This window comes from Pterocles gutturalis, unplaced genomic scaffold (assembly GCF_000699245.1).
Source record: "Pterocles gutturalis isolate BGI_N339 unplaced genomic scaffold, ASM69924v1 scaffold12508, whole genome shotgun sequence".
NCBI lineage: Eukaryota > Metazoa > Chordata > Aves > Pterocliformes > Pteroclidae > Pterocles > Pterocles gutturalis.
In genome coordinates, this window is record NW_010118245.1 from 5347 (window position 1) to 29049 (window position 23703).

The 23703-nt window shown below is 39.9% G+C and overlaps 1 protein-coding gene across 1 annotated transcript in view; it reads right to left on the reverse strand.

The window, feature by feature from the left end:
- Window positions 1-949: 949 nt before the first annotated feature.
- MRPS28 (mitochondrial ribosomal protein S28) overlaps window positions 950-23703 on the reverse strand; it is a 60254-nt gene continuing 37500 nt past the window's right edge. Inside the window, exon 2 of the mRNA XM_010076127.1 lies at window positions 950-1238. Coding sequence (XP_010074429.1) covers window positions 1085-1238 — 154 coding nt within the window. The 3' untranslated portion in view covers window positions 950-1084. The remainder of the gene's footprint in view (window positions 1239-23703) is intronic.

Below are 23703 nucleotides of genomic sequence, written 5' to 3' on the forward strand. Positions count from 1 at the left end.
CAGAAGGAGCTGTACCATCCTTTAGAGGCTCCATCACCGCTCACGTGGCCTGCTCCAGCAGAAAGATGAGGTGTCTGCGGATTTGAGTAATATATGCTTAAGCCAGTGTGCAATTTGCTCAATTAGTACATATAGAGAGAAACACATTGATACCAGGCAGTCACTGCAGACAAACAATGCACACCACCTTAACAAATCTCATTGTATTCCGACATTCGGAAAAAATACTTTAACAGGCTTTCTTTTGTAATTCAGTGGTGCAAATGGCAATTTCACTTGCCCTCAGCATATCTGCTAGGCACGATGCAGATTGCAAACGACTGTGCAGAATTCAGACTTGGATATGCCAGAAATCAACAGAAATGCTCTCTGATAGCAAATGCTCCAAAAAGATACTGGAAACACCATAGCATGATTCTATGGTTGTGGGTTAAAATACCCATTATATTTATCTTCAAAATCCTTACATAAACGTAAGACCTACACTTGGTCTACTATATTGAAACAGTTTATTTTCATTTGTATTGACAACCAGAAAAAAATTACTATTATGCATTGGAAGTGAGAGCTCCAATTAAAGCAAAGAATAATCTCTAGTTCTTCATGGAGATGGAGATAAAAGCACAACGTGTTATAACAGAGATTAAAAACAATAACTGCAGTAAACATTCTCCACTGAAACTTCAAAATCAGGAACCCTTGATATTCTGTACAAAACACCATACTGGAAGGAGTACTACCAGGACAGCAAGCTTTGGACTTCCTCCATGGAAGTATGATGTCTTAGATCAACATGTCTTTGGGATGGGGAGACAAACTCTGGAATTATCTATACAAGAATATGTGAACATTCAACTAATACTACCTACAGAAGTTCAGTCAACCTTTCACATTTAAATCTAAAGGCAAAGAGCTAGAAAGATGAGTGAATAAAAATGGAGCAAGAATCAGGTACAATGTGCTTATTGTCTTTTATTGATCTCATTATTTACATAACCAAGCAGAGAAAAACTTTATTTCGTGAGGAAACATTTCATCTGTATATTTCACTTCAGAGCACAAAGTGCATTTATTTACATGAAATTTACTCCTTTTGCTTTTTTTGCTTGCTTTCCTCGAGCCCTAAAAGCACTGCATCAGCTTCTAGCAAAGTTGTATCAGTTGTTGCACCCAAGAACCTAGACGTGAGTTCAAGATCCAGCAGTCTCAGGCGTACTTGGGTTCCTCTCTGGTATTTTCTGTGAAGAAAAGTGGAGAGAGAGAAGAAGGTAAGTTTTGTTAAGCAATGGTCTTGCGTCTCCTAAGGTTGCTCTCCCGCCTGCAGACCTAAGTAGCAGTCCCTACAAAACACCATGCTGCAATGGAAGTCCAACACTGTTGTAATGCATCAGCACTAAAACTGCTGGGACACACTCTGTGAAACCACAGAGCTGGCCTCTGTTGATACAGTCCTGCCCAGGGAAGAGCAGACACCACCAGATCCTGCTGAGGGAATGCAGGCGCTACAGGAAAGCAGTTATTATATACAAAACTGTCTGTGTCTTCTATCAAAATATTTTATTGTATCATCTGCTATCATGCATACAATTATCTGCAGGACAACATGTCATTAAAGGGGAGGACAAGTCATCATTAGATCACTGGTGACATAGCTATTATCAAAAAAGCAGAATGCCACCTAACTATGGTTTATATTTCCAACTCTGGGCCTTGGGCAAGGGAACTTTTCTTGTCTTATCCCCTCCTCCAAAGAGTAGGTATCATCTCCAAGTTTTTTACTACATATAATTAAAAAGAAACCCCACAACTATTGTAATGAAACATTCCGCCTACAGGGTTGGGTTTTATTGTTTTACGCTCTTTTTTTTTTCTTTCGCCTTTTAAGTCGGAAGATGAGAGCGTTCAGCATGTTTTACAAACAGACCCTGTGTCAAGATGGCCATGCCAAATTAGCAAAGATTTTTTAAATACTAGCATCTTTTATAATGCACCTGGAGAGCTACTGATCAAAACCCAACAATAAAACTGAGAATTATTCTTCTTTTGAAAGTTCAAGCCATATCCATTTTTCTTCTAATCAAAGCATAAGGAGCTGAAGATGCCTCAAGCTTGAATGCCTTCAGCAAAAGCAGAAGAAAGGTTGAAACATTCTCCAGTTACAGACTGGAGAAAATGCAACAGGGAAGTCTGGTTAAATTCATTTCCACCGTGTTCATTTTCACCTTCAGCCTGGGCAGACAATCTTTACTGTCTCACAACTGTTTGCTAGCACAGAGGAAAAGTGAACCAGGTTTCAACTTTCTTCAGCACATCAAACCAAGATACTTCTGGAAAACTACACATCTTAAGAAAAGATGCTGGACTCGTCCCAGTGATTCCTGTGATGATCTGCAAGAGTCAACGCAGCGAAAATACTGCACCCTTTCCTGAAACCATAAAACTCAAGTCCTTCATCTGCTCAAAATACAAGTAACCACCGTCGCAGTGAAGAGTACGGCACAGAGTACCAAAGACGGAGAGCAGCGTCTGTGAGGTTGTTACCTGAATAGCTGGAAAAGATCAATTCTGCCCATTTCTGTGCAAAATATTTGCATTTCAAAACAGAACAATTTCACAGCTGATGGCAGTAATTCAGTAATGTGCAACATTTCAGACGAATAAGACAAGGGAAAAACAAAATTAAAAGACCATGGACAAAATGGATGGTATTTTTCAGGATTTGTTATGCTTATTCTCCAAAGTAGTCAGGATGTTTTGGGATAAGAAGGGTAATGAAGAGGAAAGCTCCTCACTCCTTCCAGCAGCCAAGAGCTGAACCTTAAATGAAGATACCAGCTGACTAGTGATTTAGTCATTTGGGTACATGGGAGAAACCTACAGAAAATTCTCTAGCATGAACCCAACCTCTACCTTTCTGACAGCTGCAGGATAGATGGGTTGCTGTAGCATTCAACCACAAAGTTATCCTGATCTCTAACACTATCTTTGGCATAAATTGTCAGACTTTTCTACCTTTATCAATGACAGTGAGGAGTGGAAGGGACATGTAAGATAAATTAAAAAAAGAAGAGAGAAATTAACTTTTAAGAGGAGACAAAAGAAGAGGGAGAGAATGATCTCTAAGAGGGAGAACTGGTCTGTGGAAACAGAAAACAGGGAGCTGACACCTTACAATGAGAAAAAAAAGAGGCTTGGGAAGAAAGGATAAATGGTAAAGTGGTGACAAGAAAGCACTGAAAACACTGCAGGTGAATAGTGTAGAAATGAAGGAAACCATATACAGGGCAGAGCTACAGAAGAGGAAAAAGTCACAGAAAAGCAAAGACTGCATAAAACTACTAAAGTTTGAGTGACACTAAACTCAGACCTGTAAACTACAACATTCTGTCCTGCTTTTAAAAAGATGAAGGACATGCTTTTAACCTAATAAAACTTAATACTGAAACTAGTGGTTCTGCAGCAAATTTTAAAGACCAGCAATCCGTCTGCCTTTTTCTCCTCTCCTTTCTCCTAGAGGAGAAGCAGCTCAGCAATAATGTCAAGACAGATGCTATGGCAAAAGCCGGCATCACGGTCCAACACTTTTCTACAGAAGACTGAACTGAACAAGGTTCAAAATGAATTAGAGGTATTGAGTTCCATCTTTATAACTGATATACAAAATATTACTTTCATCATGCAACAGTTCCTTTTGGGCTAGTTGCTAGACTACTGTGGTTAAATGTTTTGCAAGTGAATAGATGAAACTAATTTTTTCTAATCAAACCTTTGAAAGTGCTATTTAGAACCAGGAAAGTGCATGAGAAAAGTCTGTGAAGAAACCGTACTTCTCATGATTAAAAAAACTAATTTAATAATAAATTAATAACCTCAAGCATGACTTCCCCAATTTTAGCATTATGAAGACTGTTCAAATATCCAGACATCACTTTAGCATATATTTGTAATGCAAAATCCAAGCAATTGTATTTTTTAAAAAATACCACAATCTTCAGTGCTGCTTCAGTAACTCAAACAGATTCCACATACTTTAATCAAACTTAAATCAATCACTAAAGAAGATTTTCCAGTCACAGCACATCTGCTTACAAAGAGATCCTGAAGAACATCACTTTAAGGAGCTGACATAACTGCCAATTTGTATGACTATAAACATTTGGGTTTGTGACAGATGTTCCCTACAGCTAAAACACTTCAGAATAAATGAGAAGTGGAAGACGTAGAAAAAGTAGAAACATGAACACAAGTTGCAGTGGTGGTCTATCCACCACATTTAGAAGAAGGGGAAATGATAGGTTGCTCTATGCATAGTAGGCATATTCTATCCACAAAGGTATTTATTGTTAAAACAGATAAAACTATCCTATGGTTAAAGGAGAAGCTTGAAGCAGGACCCAGAAACAAAGCAGGCATTTTATTATTTTCAGGACCGGTGTCCTAGGAGACACAGGACACCAGCATAAAAGGAAAGAAAGGGTCTACTCCATTTTGCAAAAGGACTTGCTTTATTTTTAAGTAACAATGCTGCCATTCAAGATCACCCTATCTCATGACCATCAGCAAAAAAAAATTCGCGCAACCCCCAAGCACTGTGTTTGTCCATGATGCACTGTTTTCCTCCTACCACTTCCTAAGAGTATTAAATTCACTTCAAAGTACACAAAAATATTTTGGTTGCATACATAAGTGAAGGTATAGGGATATTCTACAGAACTTTAAAAAATTATTTTGCAAGTAGAGTCGAAGCTTTCTCCACCTTCCAGAGATTTATTTACAAGAGGTACCAATTTTAGCCCTTTGGGAACACCAGTTTTGCATAGAAGGACTCCACTAACACTCAGCATCAGAGGTGGGAACCCACTGGCTGCTGCCACCGAGCCCTGATCCCATCTCAAGCTAGTGTTGGTAGAGCACTGAAGCACCCATCAGAAACCTTCACCTGAACTCCAGGCAAGAATCAATAGGTTCCAAAAAGCTTTCTCTATTTTGAATGAACGCTTGCAGGCTTCTCTCCATCTCTTCCAGAGCGAGCCAAGTTCTGTGTACAGGTGCACCTCTCCTCAAATGTCCCCTTCCAGAAGATGACTGTAAGCTAAGTTGAAGGCAACCCAAATATTTGTTCCAGTGCTCTTGTAATTTTTGGACTGTCATGGAAAATAATTTGAAAAGAAGCAGGATGAAAATCCTTTTTCTTATTTGAACCCTAAGTCTGTACAAGGATACCTCACCAATATAACACAGTATGTAAGAGCACAGAGAAAGCATACAGTACAGCCTTGCTAATGCTGCTTAACAAAACTTTAAAAGCAAATACAAAAATTTATCTCCTCTTATTACATTAAAAGTAGGGCCTTTTATCTTTGCATGCAAAGATACATAAAGTAGATCTTCTCTTTGCTGAACACACATAAATAGCACAGCGTGTACTTCCATACTTAAGCAACATGGAAGCTTCCTCCTGACTGGCTATATCCCTTTTATTGCAATTTAGTCCCTATCCTAATAATTTCACTTTTGCACTGGAGCTTTAAATCTCTCAAAATTTTAATGATAAATTAAAGGAAACAGCCCAAAACCCCAAAACTCTTCAGTCAAGTTTTTAAACGTAATTTTTAAAAAGTAAGTAATTTTACTCTGTCCCCTTAAAAAAATCTGAGGTTTTTGTTTATACATATATTTTTACATCATAAAATTGAAGAGGGAGAATATGGAACGATGTATTTAAGTTCTTGCTAACTTTCAAAAAAACAGGGGGGAATGTTCTTTTTTAATTTAAAAGTCATTTCAGGCTACAGCAAAAGGATTACAAAGGGAGTTAACTTGGAAAACAATGAGCATGTAAAAACAAGGAGGCTATAACTAAAAGTGGTTTTTTGATCCTAATTATACCATTTGCTACCAAGAAAATGGGACAGCAGTTTCGCAGGTGTGCAATTTCACATGTAGAGGAAGCATCTTCATTACTACATAGCATCAAGAATTTTATTCAAACTCTAAATTATAGGTATAGACATTGAAGCATTTTGTTAAACTATCCAATATTTAAAACTGCTTGTGAACACAAATTAGCAAGCAGTCCTTTTTCTATTAAAACTACTCAAGCTATTAGTTTAAAATTTAAAGCAACAAACCTTCTATTCTTGGAAACAGTACTACAGAAATAACAATGCAATTACAGAAAGGGTTGAGTCTCACCAGGTGTTGGCTACTATTTCCCCCTGTCCTGGTTTTGGCTAGGACAGAGTTAACTTTCTTCACAGTAGCTAGTGTGAGGCTGTGTTTTGGATTTGTGCTGAGAAGAAGGCTGATAACATACTGATGTTTATAGTTGCTGCCAGGACAGTCAAGGACTTTTCAGCTTCTCTGCTGTGCCAGTGTCTGCAGGTGCAGGAGAAGATGGGAGGGGGCACAGCCCACGTTACTAGCTTAGGATTCGACCTTAGGTTTAGGATTGAGACCCAAATTGGCCAATGGTATATTCCATATCATGCACGTCGTGCACAGTATATAGATGAGGGTCTGTCTGGAAGCCTTGCTCCGGGTTGTCTCCCTGTGGGTCACCCCTCTCTCAGGGTTGTCTTGGTCTCTCGGACACTCAGGCTCTTATCTCTTTTCCTGGATTGTGCTTCCAGGACTCTCCCTGCTCCAGGATCACTGACTGGGAATGGGCTGCACCTTGGTCATCGGGTGGTGAGCAGTAACACTGTGTATCACTCATTTGTATATTTGTATATAGTGCTATTATTATTTTTATTTTCAATACTATTGTAATTTAGTTATTAAATTGCTCTTATCTCAACCCACGAGTCTCTTTACCCCTTTAACTCTCTCCCCAGTCCCCGGTACAGGAAGTGAGCGGTTCTTGTGGTGTTTGGCTGCCAGCCAGGGGTTCAAAACCATGACGCTCCCTCATTTAAAAAATGCATTCACAGATACCCTCTATTCCATAGTCTAGAAATACAGGACTGCTATTTTGAGACAACTGGAGTATTTTAGCTTATATTCCCTCTATTTCGTTACTGGCTTTTAGTCTCCATTGCTTCCTTTTGGAATGATAACCTCTGCAATGCAAAGCTGAAAGAAGTAGCTAGGGCTGGCTATGACCACTCTCGCCCATCATTCATTCCTCTGTGCCATCTGTGCCACCCCTCATAAACATGCATTTCTGAATGAAGTAGGAAGGTAACTATTAAACCTGTTTTTTAATTCCTATACTGAGGGTGTAATTTAGAGAATTTGAGTTTTTTACATTTTTTCTTCATTATTTTTTAATGTCTCCCAACACATTCTAGTGATGGCTTTCAAAAACTGCAGTAAAAGGAGTCCCTGGATTATCTCCCAAACAAACTATAGTAATATAAAACACTCCAAAGACAGGGTTAGAGCTGAGCCCTCGTAATCTTAGAGAATGCCATGAAAAGTCTTGATGTCTTTCATTTTTCTACTGTGAGAATTTCAAAGTGTGTTTTTCAGATCTATTATTCATGAGGTTTTGTTTCAGTGCCTTAACAGCATACAGTACAGAACGGTTTAAGATTCTTAACTGTTCCATTTCCTTTTTTTTTTTTCACGTGGAAGACATCACATTATCAACCTCCAAAAAAAAAAAAAAACACAACAATAAATGTAATTAAGTAAATTTGACCACCATTTTTCCTCCAAATTTTCTGCTCACCATTCTCACCACCGTTCAAATCCACTCAAAATCACCGTGTAGCTCCTCATTAGTGGTACTGAAACTACGATGCATCCCCAGGGAGCAAGCCCACCTCGAACTGACCCTAGCCAGCAGCAAAGCAGTGCAGCTGGGGTGGGATGAAGCTGTGTGCAGAACAATTCATCTTGTTTCTCAAAAATATTCTGAAGCATTCACTGATGCTGCCTCAGCCCACATTGGTCTCAACTTTATCAGCAAAGGGAGTTCATAAGGCTGGCTTAAGCAGCTACCCTGGCACAGATCTGATTTTTGTATAGATCACCCTCTGATGCCCTCCAGGGAAGGAGCTCAGCAAGAGCACACCACTTCCCAGCAACCCCTCACTCATTGCCAGTGTACATAAAATTCTTCTTCATAAGAAATATGGATGAGACAGAGATTAGCAGATTGCTGTCAAGTTGAAGGCAGCATAGTTCTACACAGCAACCTCTATCTTCCTAAAGTGCCTTTTTCCAGTGAGGTACACATCGCACATCTAGCGACAGGGGGACGGTATAGAAAGTTAGTGTGAACTCTGCACAAAGCAGAACATGGGATGGTAAGAGAGATAGTAGGAGAGTGTGTAGTATGCTGCTGCCTACCTTTCAGTAAAGGTTATTAAAGAGATGACAAAGAACATGCATAAAACTCAATAACCATGTAAAGATCTTGATCTGTTAAATTCTTAAAAAAGTTTGAGCTGTCTACACCTTTACAGAAAGAAAATACTGGTATTAAAAAGTGCTTAAATCTTTTTGGGGAAAGTATGTAATGGCAGGAAACCAAAGTCCAACAAATGCAATTGAGACTCACAATTTTGCCAATAATATTGATGAACCACTAGAAAAAAAACTCCAAGTGCTGAGACTTTTCAGCCATTGATGGCTCCAGCTGAAGAGATGTCAAAACAAATGTGTTGGTTCAGCTCAGGGTAACCTGCCAAAATGTCATGTCTCGTGATACAGTGAAGTCCTGAGAGATGACCTGAAGGTCCCTTTTGGCTTAAATTTTATTCATCCATTATTTATTATCACAGCACCTAGTCATTCAAATGACGGATGGATGCTCAAAACAGGAGTTTCAGAGCATCCCTGTTCTCTGCAGTCAAACACTTCACAAAAAATGCTCCAAGGTTGCTGGATGCATTTTCCATCAGAAAACACAATCTTTTTTCTTGTGACTCATCAACCCACTGCCACTTCAGCTCTATTTGTTTCCCACTCAATTTGTTTTCCTATTTCTATGAACTAAGCAAGCAAACACGCTCTCATTTCTTCTGAACATTTGCCGCTTGTGACACCTGCTTAATAATTTTTCAGAATATTTTTTGCTCCTGTGTCAAAGTCATCTTTTTACAAGGAAAAAGGCTATACTCTGCCAGATACAAGCAGAGATCTAGACAGTCTGCTACACAAAAGCAGATAAAAGCCTCTCATATTCTTGGAAGCATTTACCAGAATGCTTCAAGCCTGTATGAAACCATCATCTTAAACAACAGTCATTGTCACCTTGGTGTTTCTGAACAACAGTACATAAGTAGAGCCTATGGCAAGCCTCATTAAAACCAACAGGTACTTTATGCACCTGAGGAGGTCTAAAGCCAAACCTCACTTTGCTCTGACCACTGCTAAAGCAGAAATTTGGGGGACACCCCACCATTAGGGGATAAAATATTATCTCCAATTATGCTTAGAGAGTTGCCCAAAACCATAAGTTTGGGGACCTTGTCACCCTCCCTGGGTCTCCACTGCTGGTTACTGAGATGACTGGCAGCCGACCAAAAGTGGCACGGATGTACATGAATGAAACACGGAAGTTTTCAAGTACCTGTAGCTGAAAGAAGTTAAAGGCAAAGCCTGACAAGAATTGTTTTATGATTGTCATGGTAAAGCCCCAAGCAAGCCACCATGAAGACACTGTCAAGCTCTGCTATTACCATGGTATCAATAATCAATGGCATTTGCTTCGAGGACAGCAAAAAAATACAGTCTCAAGGTGCCAAATATTTAAATCTAATTCCATTCCACTCAGGATGGATATTTAGACTCTCAGTATAACAACTTAGTTCTGAAAAACTTCCAAAAAGTAATGCGCTTGCCTTCATTTCAGACAAAACCCTAAGTACCCAATATTTACAAGAACAGACTAAAAAAAATTTTTGCTGTCATTTTTGCTACAGTCCCTGCAAGAATCAACTGGCATTCACTAAAACTTTTGGGACTGGATTGTTCCCTTTTTAGAAAAGGGATCCACAGAATGATCTACATTTTAAAAAGTACTTCATATCAAAGATGAATGCTATAACCTTTTCTCTATGGCATGGTGAGGTAAGCTTTGACAAATGAAACTTGCAATAGGCGGCAGCTGTCATCTAAGAACTTGTATCAGATATAGTTATGTCATCATACAGTAATTTATGCCAGTTGCTTTCTCAGTCTATAACATAAAACATATCCTTTAACTTGAGAAGCATCACTCTAAAGGAACCTAATAAAAGAAATCTGACTCAGTGCAAATTGTTATATTTTTTCCTGCTGTTTAAACTATTCAATGAACCATTTTGCTTAAATTATTGCTTTGTAACTTACAAAATGCAAAAATGTAGAGATTATTATATTATTAAAGACATAAAAAATTTAGCCAATTATACTACAAAACATTAAAAAAAACCCCATAGCTCTTTATGCTTATGGGCATCAAAAGCCAGGCAAACTGCTTAAAATATGAAAAAGTTAGCCAAGTGAAAATAAAGGCAAACAAACTCATGTGAAGCATGCTCTAGCAGATACTCTTCTGTCCATCTTTCCACAAGTGATCTCTATTGCAGTTCTTGTCCCTTCCTTTTCCAATGCTGGGACCTTGTCTCAGACAGATACTTTTCATGTACAGGCTGTCTCTCCCCCTTACTGCCTGACTAGTGACACTAGCTATGGGAACAATGACAAAGCATTTAAAAACCTGCCCAGCCTTGCTGCTCAACCCTCAAAGCTTTGTGCAGCTTAGAGAAGCTGTCACGCAGGAAAAACTTTCAGCAAACCAGGATAATTCACATACTGTCAGCAGGATTTTGCAGACACATCTTCTAACCCTGCTCTGACGCTCCCATCTGCACTCATGGTAAGTCCTGTCCATATCCTTTCTTTTTCTTTAAAACCCATTATAGCTAATATTTGCATTTATTCTTCTCTTGGGAGAGATGGATGCAGAAGACTGGTGAGGAGGCTAGAATGGCTAATCCAGTGCAGTGAATCTAAGGGCTGGCATGTTCTGACAGACAGAAAACGGAGTTGCTGAACAGCTGAAGCAGATACCCAAGTTCTCAGTTGCACATGAATCCAACAGGAGGGATGGGAAAGGTGCTAAAGATGGGGGAAGACTGGGCACTAATGGTTTCAGGTCTCAGAGACTGGGAGTGAGGAACAGGGTCTGGAGAAGATGCAGGTTGCAGAGTACAGCTTTGCAGAATGTGGGTGAGGTCTGTGGAGAATACTGGGCTGGTGAGAGTTGGTGGGCTTGAGCCAAAAGGAGGAAGAACTGGATGGGGCTCTAAGACAAGAGGGGCTGGAGGTACCATATGGTTTCTCTTTATCAATCAACTAAGGCTGAGAGAGGACTGCTGAAAAGTACCGCTCTCTTCCCTGAACTCCCTATTCCCATGTCTTTCCCCAATTCTCCTTTTGGCTGTTGGTGTCCACACAATAGCACTGCTGGTAGCATCTGCCCTCTGGCTTGCTCGGTCTCTCTTACTGCTCACCTATGGCAAAAATTAAGTCACTTTTATGTAACAGTTCATCTATAAGATGAATCATATGCAGATTGCTCAGACAACTGCAAGACACTCAGTGAAGCAGTAATCCAAGATTTAAGCTAAGAATATCTGACAATATCAATGCTATGGTCAAAGTCTGACAAAGCTAAAAGGATAAAACGGGATCTTGCAGGTGGAAAAGCATCACCCTAACAACACATTATAAAACTATTTCCAGTGCACACAAATATCTTGAAGCATCACTGAGTGTGCAAATTTATATACCTTTACTTAAATACCAGAGAACATTACCCAACATTTTAAGGTATCTCACATAATACTTCTTTAAGTTTCAATTACTTTTTAGTGTCCATTTAATCTGAATGCCCCAAGAAGCATCTCAGATACTTACATTATGAATGGACAATACAGACTAATATTGAACAGACTTTCTGACGAAAAAAGAGGTCATGGTGCTCCTGTAAAAGGGACATTTTCAGATTTGGTCAGGAACATTTCTTTGTAAGCTAACATTTGCATTATTCATTCAAATGGCTTTCACAGTTAATAAAAGCCTATTCAGAGACAACATGAAAATCTTACTGGGGAGTGGCACCTTAAAAATACAACTGGTTTGACCCTGTCAGTTTGGTTTTCAAGAACTGGCAAGGAAGAATGTGAAGCATGGGGAAGGTTTACTTCTCTGTAGAATGCCATGCACCTGTCTTTGAGAAAGCCCAGTATTTGATGGTTCCACTTTTTGCTAAAAATAAATAATATTAAGAGATCTTAACTGGAGTCTGCAAAGGGCAGTTTTGCAAAAGGTGTGTTTCAGATTTTTTTTAAAAAATGCGTTTCATAAAACACATGAAACAGAACAGGAAAATGTGTAAAGAATATCCGTGAAGAACACGGTGGGTCTAGGCAAGGAGTTGACACTGAGACACCTCACCTAGCAAGCCACTGTCCTGTTGCACACGACATCAGGATTCAACTCAGACTGCTAAGGGCTGCTTTTAGAAATACTAAAGGGAAGGAAAAAAGCATACAAAATAGCAAGAAACAAGGTATCACCAGACACTATAAAGATATTAGAAATTACAAACGTTATCCTAATGCTATAATGCTTGAGGTGAAGGAAAGATAGACTATAATGGAAAATAACTATCAAAAGGAATGTCAGAAAATTTAGTTTTGGGGGTAATAAAGAAGAAATGAAGGGTTGGATATATACCAGGAGACATGCAGGCAAAAATGGCAGTTGCAGGTTGGAAGCAGACAAGGAGGGACCTCCAGGGAAAGCCAGGAAAGAAACCATGCTGCTGGGTACAGCAGCAGAACATGTCCTGGCTTCCTGAAACCAAAGGCAGCAGATGGGTAGGAAGGGGTTCCACAGGAAATTTTGTTGAAGAGACACTGACATAGAAACAGGAGTATGCTTATAGTTTTAAAAGGAGTGAAAGAAGAGGGAAAAGCTTCGAGTAAGCATAATCTATGCAATTCAGTGAAACTGGAGTGATAAACAAGAAATAGGCCTCAGGGCTGAAAAAAGCTTATTTAAGAATAGCAAAAAGTAGGCGTAGTCATGACAGTAGATCTGCATCCAGTATGTGGAGAATACCTGGAAATGAACTGGCAACAACTGCCATGACATTGTATCAGAAGAACCATCTTCCCAATCTACTTGTTTGGCTTATGGATTCTTTTATAACCACTTTATCATCTACTGGTTAGTAGAGAAACAGTGATAAGTTCTCATTAAACACGACACACAAATATGGACTGAGAAAACACATACCAAATGAGGCTGTGGTTCTTTTTCTTCCAGATACGGAAAGATGAAAGCTCCACAGAAAATTTAATAACGACATCTTTCTCCACAGTGAGAAAGCTATAGATAAAAGTGCCTGAGGAAAAAGGAAGGAATAAGAGCTTCTGTGATTACAGAGACAAATTAAGAAACAAAATAATTAATGGCTATCATAGAGAGTCGGATAACTTTATCCTCCATAGTTTCACCTCCAAATTCTCCCTACAAGCAGCTTCTTCAAGGAATTTTTCATCTATAAGCTCTTTCTTGAATCATTGTGAAATGGAGCTATACTTCCTTTTCTTCATCTTAAACTGTGCAATCTTTCACGTCAGAACATATTTATTATGGGGGTATAAAATTGCCAACCAAAATAGTTAAAATCATATTCAGGAATGGAGATAAAAATAATACGATATGGACAAAAGGAAAATAATTTAGACCCCAGCTGACAGACCTGTGTTTCTTTTGCTCAGTACTGTCAACAACAGAAGCACTGGATTCAGAGCTCTAGGTTGGCAATGTCATCAACTGTGCCCAAAGAAGCACCATGTCCTCTGACAGGCTGTAGCATAACGAATTATTTGAAAGGGCTATTTCCTTTTCTGTATGAAATCTCGGGCAAACACTTGATGCTATTAGTTTCTAATTTTAACCTGTTTTCTTAGAACTGTTACACAGAAAACCCAGAACAGATGTCCTAAAAATGATTTAGAAGGTGGCACATACCATATCAGATCTTCCTACTATTAAAAAATGAAGAGCTGAAAGTACGAGAGCTCCATCCACACAGCCAGACCACTTCCATTAGCTCACCAAATATGGCTGGTAAGACTTGTACTCAGCACAGCAGAACTGCTGCATATGCCTGGGACAAATCCCATGACCGTCCAAACTATGCCAACCATACCTTGTATGACTGCTTGCCAAGGAGAGAGTTCTATTAGCCAGGCTTGGCTCAAACAATTCACTGCCCGCAAAGCTACTTTAATGTACTGTCTCTACTGGGGAAAAAAAACACAGTAATCCAACAATACATTAGGATACTTTCCCATCACTGCAGCAATTCCCACCACAGGCAACACTTTGTCTCCAACAAAGAAGCCTCACATTCTGTGCCTGCAAAAAAACCTATCCATACTGTAGGGATGCCAAGAGGAACATCTGTGTGCTCAGAAGGACACAAAACTGGCTTTTTGTGTGTGTGTGTGTGTGTGTGCCTGGGTGAAAGAGATGGGGGCGGGGAGCTCACAGACAATAGCTTGTGTGACTGCCTGGTAAGGAAATGCCCTTTCATTCCCTTACTCCTTCCTTGAATTTATTTTTAAATCTGAAAAAGGGACTCAAACAGCCACATCAGTTATCAACCACTTCTCCAAACCCAGCGAAAAGGGTTAAGTTTCTCCCACGTTACTAGTTTTAGACTGGATTTATTTTTACTGTAAAGGATTTCTTTAGGTGTTAAGCATATAGATCTGATTTTCACAAAATAACCTGAGGATTCTGGCTATACCTTTCCATTTAGCACAAATTATTTTGACTGTAATGTAGATCTCATGCATGAGATGCTGAACTACAGATAGTAAAATGTCTCCTACAATACAGATGTATTTGGGGGCTTTGATTATGAACAAAGAGAAATTTAAAAAGGAGAAAAAAAACAACAGACAAAAAAAAGTACAAATACTACTGCCTTTCTGAACATTGGGTCAATCACTTGGAGTGCAACACAAGAGAATGTGAACCAGGAGCTTGCACTACCATGAAATTACACCTGTAAAGCAATGGAAACCAGCCCGATGGAAGCAAGTGATTATAGAAGGACCCTCTACAGAGGGTCAAGACCAATGCTTACCAATGAGCATTATATATTTTTTTTATAAGACTTACTTAATCATCCATTTAAATAATCCAACAATTCTTTACTGATGGATTGAAAAATGCTGTTTTCTTCTTCACTTTAGAAGGTACTTTCTGGTGGTAGGACTGTCCTGGCCCAGTGACATTTAAATATGATCAAGTTCCTGGCTACATGCAAAAATCAGAAGAAACTATATCTTTTTTTCCTGGAGCTATGCTTACTAACACCGTATTCTCCTTTCTTCCCTGCCCATTCTCCAGCTGCTCCTTCCTCACCTGTGTGATGCAATCTAATCATCTGACAGAGACCATTAACTTGGACTGCTTCATGCCTCATATTTAATGCCAGCATTACCTCCAAAACTGGGAACAAGTGGCCCAGGGAGTCAACTAGCAGCAACTTATCTGTTTTCCCAAACATTTGTAGGTCTTTAACCAAGGGTCTGAAATTACATCCCCTTCCTTTAGGGAAAACAGAGCCAGGAGATCTAAATCTGGATCAGAGCTCAGCCTTTCAATCAGCCTCTCAAAACACTCACCTTGCTGGGAACGTGCTCAAGCAAACCAGGCAGGTTTTGACATGCCTGTTGCATGAAAGACAGAGTATGACATTCGCTGCTCGCAGTGTGCAGTGTTACCTTTGTGTGCCTTCTCCAGAGAGGAAATTGCGTTACAGGAGCTCCTGCAACTCCTGTCTGCAGAGAAAGGGAACAAGCCAGCTGCATCATCTGGAAGAGAGGTCCACAGCATTCTCCTCTGGATTTGGAGGCACCAGTCCAGCACTTCCACTTTAGGGGGCTCAATGAGGCAGAGTTCAGGCCCACAGTGTTCAGCTCTAGCAGGGCTCCCGAGGTGGGGAAGCAGTCCAAGCACCTTTGCTGGGCAGATCTTGACTACCAAGCCATGCAGATCTAAACTGCTTCTCTGTGGGGCCAAATCTGATACGGCTGCACCGGACTCCCAATATCAGGAGCTCTGAGGGGGTGGCTTTGCAGGGAGTCAGCTAAGGACAAGAAAGGTTTTTTAGCTCTTGCTTGCCAAATCTAGACTGATCATGCATTTCTACATTGGGCTCCAATTTCCAGAAGGTCTTATTGACCCAAGTCCAATGCTACCTGAATGGGAAGAGTCAGTTCTAGTTCAGCGTTGCACTTAAGCTAGTATGTCCTGCCAGAACTCAGGATGTGAAGGGCTACAACTCAGCACTACAAGAAACCAGCCCACATCTATAGGGGCCCAAGGTGAGTGGGTGCCAACATCTCCTGCTGACAGTGTGGGACCACTCAGGTGTCCTTCCTAGTCCATCCTGCAACAGCCATGGGATCCTGGCAAATGGAATAAACTGGGTATCTCCAACCCCAACCACCTTGGAAGAGGTGACAGCAAAGAATGGAGTCCAAAGGGCAAATGGAATAAACTGGCTATCTCCAACCCCAACCACCTTGGAAAAGAGGTGACAGCAAAGAATGGAGTCCAAACTAGGACTTGTTTAGATAACACACAACTGAATACTTGAAAAAGTTAGAGCATTTACTTGAGCTTAGTACAGTGGGAAAGGAAAATGTTTCATCTGTTCTATGCATGAATAAAAAATATCAAAGAATAATTAAAACAATCTCTGTGCATATACAGGCAATATAATTTAACTATCATTTGATAGTCTTCAGTGAAACAAGTTTATTTAAATGCTCATGAAAACAAGATAAAAATTGTTGAAGTGAGTCAAATGTAAGAAACATAAGATTTTTAGAGAATTTTCCTCTTTTCCCCTCACTGTTACTGACAAATCCTCAACCCAGTTTGAGAGCGTGATTGTGCTAAGTTTTGCACAAACGTGTACAGACAGCAAATATTTGCAAACCAGTGCATGGATTCTCTAAGAGCTCTGGTCCATGTCATTGACGTGGATAAGCTTACTGATTTCTGTGGGACTACACATATAGCTGTGCCACATGCCTGTACAAGTGCTTGCTGAATTGAGGCTAAAAAGACCCCAGCCAAAATAATGAAGAACAGATAGAACAAAACAAGGAGGCAACATCTCTCATCTGCTGGACTTTTTTTTTTAGAGCAGTAACTCTTCTTTATAAATGCAACACTAGTATTTACACTCTACTTTCCATATTTTCCTCCAAACTTAGCCTGTTAAACTGACACTCCCCATCTAACTTCCTTTGCTACTGCCCTTCTCCTTATTAGCATTTATTTGATTTTGTAAGAAGCCACCAGAAGTTTCTCCAGCTACAAGTTTCTCCAGGATACAAGCACTCAGTGTGAATATTTCCTCCTAGTTAATGCTCATACCAACTCCTCGAAGACGAGGCACCTTGGCCTATATCATGTATTACTGGAGTGAAGAAGGGAAGCTGTTAGGTGCTGTCTCATTTTGTCTCTGTCACCTACCACTGCTTTACATTTTACACCCAACCCTTGATAATATGCAAAAAATATTCAAACCCTGTATCATGATCTCCTTAATTCATCACTGCAGTTCCTTTGTAGTGCCTCGAAGTCCTGATCTTCCAGCCCTACTGCCAAACTGCTCGCTACTTAACAGAACAAAAGTACACATCTCCTTTGTGTGCAGTAAATCTGCAAGGGTCTTCACTTGTCCAATTTGCACTGTGGCTCTGAAAGGTATCCCCAAATTATCCATGAAATCACCGAAGCAGACTTCAAGTCCCCTCCACCATTTTTCTTTTATCTGCAAAATATTCTACCAGACATTTATGCTTATACTCTTAAAACCTCTGAGAAGGTATTTCAGGACTCCAAAGATTTCAAACACTTATAAAATGCACTATGACTTCCTATAAATACAGGAAAATAGTCTACAGTAAACTGAAATGGGATGTTTGGTTGGACTCGATGATCGTAAAGATCTTTCCCAACCTAAATGATTCTGTGATTCTATGTTTGGTATTTTCGCCTTCAATACCTGACAAGTAAGAATGAGTTTTGTATTTCAATAGGTTTTGAAGCTGTTCAGGAATAGTAAGCTAAACACATCCTGACAATGAATTACTGCAGACTTGAGAGTGGTGGCACAACATGAACAAAACAGAGTGGTTTTGGAAATACTTGCAAAGCAGTCCAGCAAATCCACCCATCACCCTTCTATACATTTCTCCAGGTCATGCACTCCTTTGTTTTCCACTTTTAACCTTTCACTCTCTTTTTCTTTTCCCAAACTGCCTTGAAAGTCTCGATTGCTTCACTGACCACCCTCAGACTCCTAGGAAGTGTACTGTAGAGAGCTGTGGCAGGGGCTGCCTATGCACTGCCTTTGCAGCAGTGAATCACCTCAATAGAGCTGAAGGAGAAGGTTGCACTCATTTGCAGTTCTTATTTTTGTTCTGTCCTGCACGTAGCAGGGATGTTGGAGTCTACGAGGCTGGGACTGCCTGGTCATACCTGCACAGCACAAACCTGAGCTGCTGAAAGGGCAGTCGGAGCCTTCTCCCTTCACCCCCACCTGCTCCGTCCTGATGCCGTCTTTATGGCAGGGCCAGCTCTCTGGCTGCCAGCCTGATCAGGAACTGGACCCCTTTGAAGATTAATCAAAGAGAAAAAAGGGCAGTTTTCTTCTGCATCAGCTCCCTGACCCAGCTTTAAATACAGCGGCAGAAGGGAGATGGCCAGTGCAAGTGGATGAGGATAACGTCCACATGGACCCTGCCTGCTTCTGCTCACAGCAGAAGACAAGGACATTGAAACAATTTGGGACCCCTCCATCCCTCTGTCCACTACTGATAGAGATCAAGAGGAACCAGCTGATGGAGAATAGGATAGAAGACAACAGGCTTTACAGTTATATCATACTGGAGGGACTTCATTAAAGCAAATAAAAACCAATGGAGAATTCACAATTCATAAGCCTAGAATAAAACAGGCACCTGAAATGTTAGAAACTAGTCTTGTAGTAAAGGCAGCCCCTGGTTTAAATGCCAGCTTTGTACTAGATTCAGTAATATTAATAAAACAAAGAACAGTTTGTCTCAATCAATGTTAAAATAAGCTTGGTCATTGAACAGGGACCTGCTTATCGCTTCCATCTATCTCAGAAGTTGGAGCTTGTGGCTATATTTGTTAGCAAAACGAAGATCTCCAGATTGCTTCCATACCTTAAATCTTTTCTTTCTCTCTATCATTTAAGAATTTCAGCTCTTGCTATTGCTTACCTTCTGGTGGAGTATGGTAAGATGCAATTAATCATGATAACAAAATCCTATTCTCGTTTGTGAGTAAAACTAATTGTAGCACAGTATTTCTTTTCCATCACCTTAGAAGGTGCCGTGCAGCTTTCCCACAGTATCGAGTTCCCGATACATGCACACACACAGAGTGCCTAGGTGACGACTCATTCCAGCTTAACCTACCTTTTCAAGCAAACTTCTCCAAACAATGTATTATCTGCATTTTAAATGGGGGGTGAAATTCTACCACTCTCTCTCTAAAAAGGACAGGGAGGCTTATTGTACTCCAGAAAAGATTTAAGGAAAGCATTGACGTTCCAAGTAATACTCTTGGGGTGGAAAGAATTGTTCTGAAAGTTTTCTCACACAGGGAAAAGGAAAAAACTACACATAAACGATTTTGTCTCCTAATGTGTCAATTCTATTAAAATATTTTAATCAAATGAAGGAATTTACTTATGCATTTTAAAAGATTATGCCCACAGTGAAGCAGTTTTGAAGTTGATGGTGTTAGTGATAACAATAACGACTATACAAGGCAAAAACGGGCATTCAGTCACCCAGGTCAAATTCAGTTTCTCTTATGCTTGGGAATAAACTCATTACCTGGGTGATAAAACACCCACAGAGCCCAGAGCACAGTTGAGCACCCGGAGGCAGGTACAGGTTTATGTTGTTACAGGACTGCTCTTCAGCACCTGCTCTGCCTCAGAAATTTAACCTGCAACCAGGACACACAGCGTATGTCCTTCCACAGACAGATGTACGTTCAGCACTGTTACACCACTGTACCGCAATGCTTTGGGACAAAAACCTTAAATTTAACTCCAGTAAGGCTGAGAGAAACTCAGAACCTCATCTATCTACCAACTTCTTTAAGCACATTGGAGTTGCACCCTTTCGGACTCCATCCTAGCCACATCTTGCACTGTCCCAAAATCAGTGAACCACAAGAAGAAACTTCGAAGAAAGCGTGCTGGTTGAGGGGAAGTTATTCAACCCCAGAACTGATGAATACACTCAACTAACACACACAGAAAATTATTTCAGCTAAAATATACTCAAGTTACAGTTTAGCAACACCTGCTAGTAAATCGTTTTAGAGATCAGGCCATATGATTGACCACCTCAGCTTCTTCCAACAATTGTCAAGCAAATGGAAAGGAGTAAGAGCTCAGAAAATGCACAAAATGAAAATGACGTCTCAGAATCCATTCTGGGTAATAGTTGTATCAGTATTCCAGCCAAATGCTTCCCATCTCACTCCTACGTATTCCATAGTCATTTACAAAAGATTACCTTGAGATTGTATTTATGAGTATTTCTCATCCACTTATACGGGAATATATAATCTTGGAAAAAAGACAGTATTTTACATGCAGCACACAGAAATATTTATTTCAGGATTTTGAAGTGTTTACTGGAACCTACTGTACTTGCCTTAAAGTGTCTCAAAAGCAAGGCTTCAATGACCAGCTACTTTTTAAATGCTTGACCAAAATCAGAAAAATTAAAGGTGGGAGAAGAATTCCAGTCTTACCTTTTACACTAAAGGAGGTTACTCCTGACAAATATTTATCTAACTTATTTTTAAGAAACCTCTGTGAAGCAAGGGGTTTTCTAAACAGCCCCTAGGTAAGCCCTCTCAGAGTTTCACTATCCTAACAGTTGAACTTGTTTACCTAATATCTAAGGTAATTGTCTAAGCTAATTGTCTAAACTGAGCTGACTTTTTTTTGTTCATCCTCCAGCAAACATCAACAGATACAGCTGAATCATTTTCTATATTGGAAATAGGTTTCGAATACATGTACAAATTATTTTCATATTGAAATGATTAGAAAATAAATTATGAAATACTAGACTTCCTTTAATACTTTGTTAATTCTGGTATTTATGACATAAAAAAAGCTATAAGAAAGTTATGGCAGCAAAAATAAGCTTTCAGAAGCTAATCACGAAAATGAAATTTCCCCAACAATTCTCAATTTGGTCCCTTAGATATACATTCAACTTTTATTCAACATTACTCATTTTACTGCTATAGAAAGCACACCACAGAGCAGAGCAAAGAGCCTAACTTTTCCAAAGCCCACTTTAGTTTTCAGTTTTCTCTTCCTCCCCTGAGAATATCAGCACTACTACTAGCTGTTACTGTTGGTGTTAGCAGAAATCACCTTGTGCAAACTGCCTATTATCCAACACAAAAAATGATATTTGACTCTCTAATTGTAAGACTGGCGACTGGCACAGTGATTAAGGGACTGTGAAATGTAAATCATTCTTTTTCTGTCCAGGAAAAATAAAACAAGAAGTAGTCTAGAAATGACCATTTCTTCCTGACTGCTATCCATCCTCCCTCACTGGGCTGTAGGACATGAGTTTCTGCTGTCAGAGTTCAAGTTGCCTTTGGTCTAGGAGAAGAGCCAGTAGACACTCAAGGGCACTGAAAATAACAGAAAGTTGTCTAGAGATGACCATTGGTCACAGAAGCTGCTGCATTTGAAGACCCTTACTAGAAGCACCTGTCAAATCTCTGTTCATGTCCAAACACCTCCTATCCTAGCTCAGTATACGTAGATTATTGAGCAAGCAGCACGAGGCACCCCCACCCGCTGAAGGCTACCCTGTCAAACTTCACGGTTTTGCCCAGAAGCAGAGCAGGGTAACAACTCCATAAAACACGCCCACAGTAACGTACCTCCAGGAATGCTTGAAATGTTTCTGCAATACAGAAAGTGAAATAAACAAACAGCAGACTCAAGGAAAAATGATGATGGCTAATTTAATTCCAAGCATTCAAAATCCAACAGATTTCAGCATAACGAGTAACAGCAGATAGAAAACACAGCGAAAGAGGCAAGCTCACTTAGGTAACACCACAATCAGTTTTGCCTACTTAGTGTAAACAGATGTATTCATTTAACAATTGCTTGCTAATAATGAACTGCACTGAAGAGTTGCTTTGCTATGGGAACAACCGCCCCACATCAAAAGAACCTCATTTGTACATCAAAGGAGAAATTATGCTCAGTAGTAATGCTTCTTTGAATTGTCACCTAAAAACAGTATCAGACAAACAACTTTTGGTCTGAAGACTTTCGAAGGCAGAAGAGATTTTCACTACAGCCAAAAAAAACCACCCCCAAAAAACCCCCACTTTGACTCCACATACTGCAAATATCATAGGTAAGAACAGAAACTGATTTTAGCTATGTGGTGTGAGGAGGTGGGCGTGAAAAAGGGGAAGACTTTTTCTTACAGGTACTCCAAAACCTCTCAGCAACATCAAAGGAAAGCATGCCACGTTCTTCCAAAGCTGTTTGTTTATGCTCCGAGAGCAGCTTATGGTGCGTAGGACGCCCAGTCGCATGGAGGAATGCTCTCCCATCAATACCAAGAACCTCTCATGCTTTCCTATTTACTCCTCAAATACCTCATTTATTCCACTAGCCCTATATGAAAGCTTCCTAAAGACTCAAGAGGTGCACAGTACCGCGCCATTGAAACCTGCTTTGCCCACTCACAACAGAATATTAAATATTGCCTTGCTCACTCCCTCTCTGCTGCTTTCCTCTTTCAATAAAAACTTCTCTGCGGAGTTTTGCTACTTCATTCAACACCATCCACAAAGTCTGAAGTAGCTCAGTGGTGGGCTTTATGTCATTTACTGATGATGGCATGGCTTTATGTCACACACAGCACTTCCAGGCTTTTCGCTAATCCCCATTCTTCTTTTCTTCTAAGCCTTATGTTACTTGAGAATTTGACAGGCGGAAGTTTCATACGGACAAGACCTTCCAAAAGGAAGCTGCCACTGGCTGTTGATGACCAGATGAAACACAGCAGAGCAGAGCTTGCATCTGTCAAAGGCTGCACAAGCAACAATGCAAGCTCTCATTCGTTTTCTCTAAGTAAAAGCAGAAGTAAAAGCTCCAGGTTCAAACTCATTTGACTCTTTAAACCCCACAGAAGTACTCTGAACAAACGGCCAAGCACTACAAGCCAGGATGGCCATGCACTACTTTCCATTTTACGTCTGTGTGTTTGAAAATCACAGAAAAAAGTGAAAACTTTTGTGAATAGATCCTAACACTAATTGTACAACTAAAAGAGATAGTACTACAAGATTTTAAATCAGTGCAAAACTTCAACTCAGTTGGTTAAAGTTAAGCAATAAAAACATTTCTGCCCGAAAAAAAATCAAGTCACATGGTGACTGGCACCAGTCTAAACCCATAAAATGCAGAAGAAAAAAAATGGTAGGTAACTTCAATGTACTCAATTACTTCCATTAATTGTTTACACTTCCTAATGAAATCAGTTTCACAGCCCTAGGCAATATAGCTGAGAGATGAAAAAGCAGGGCATACCCTCCTTGTTCTGAAGTCCC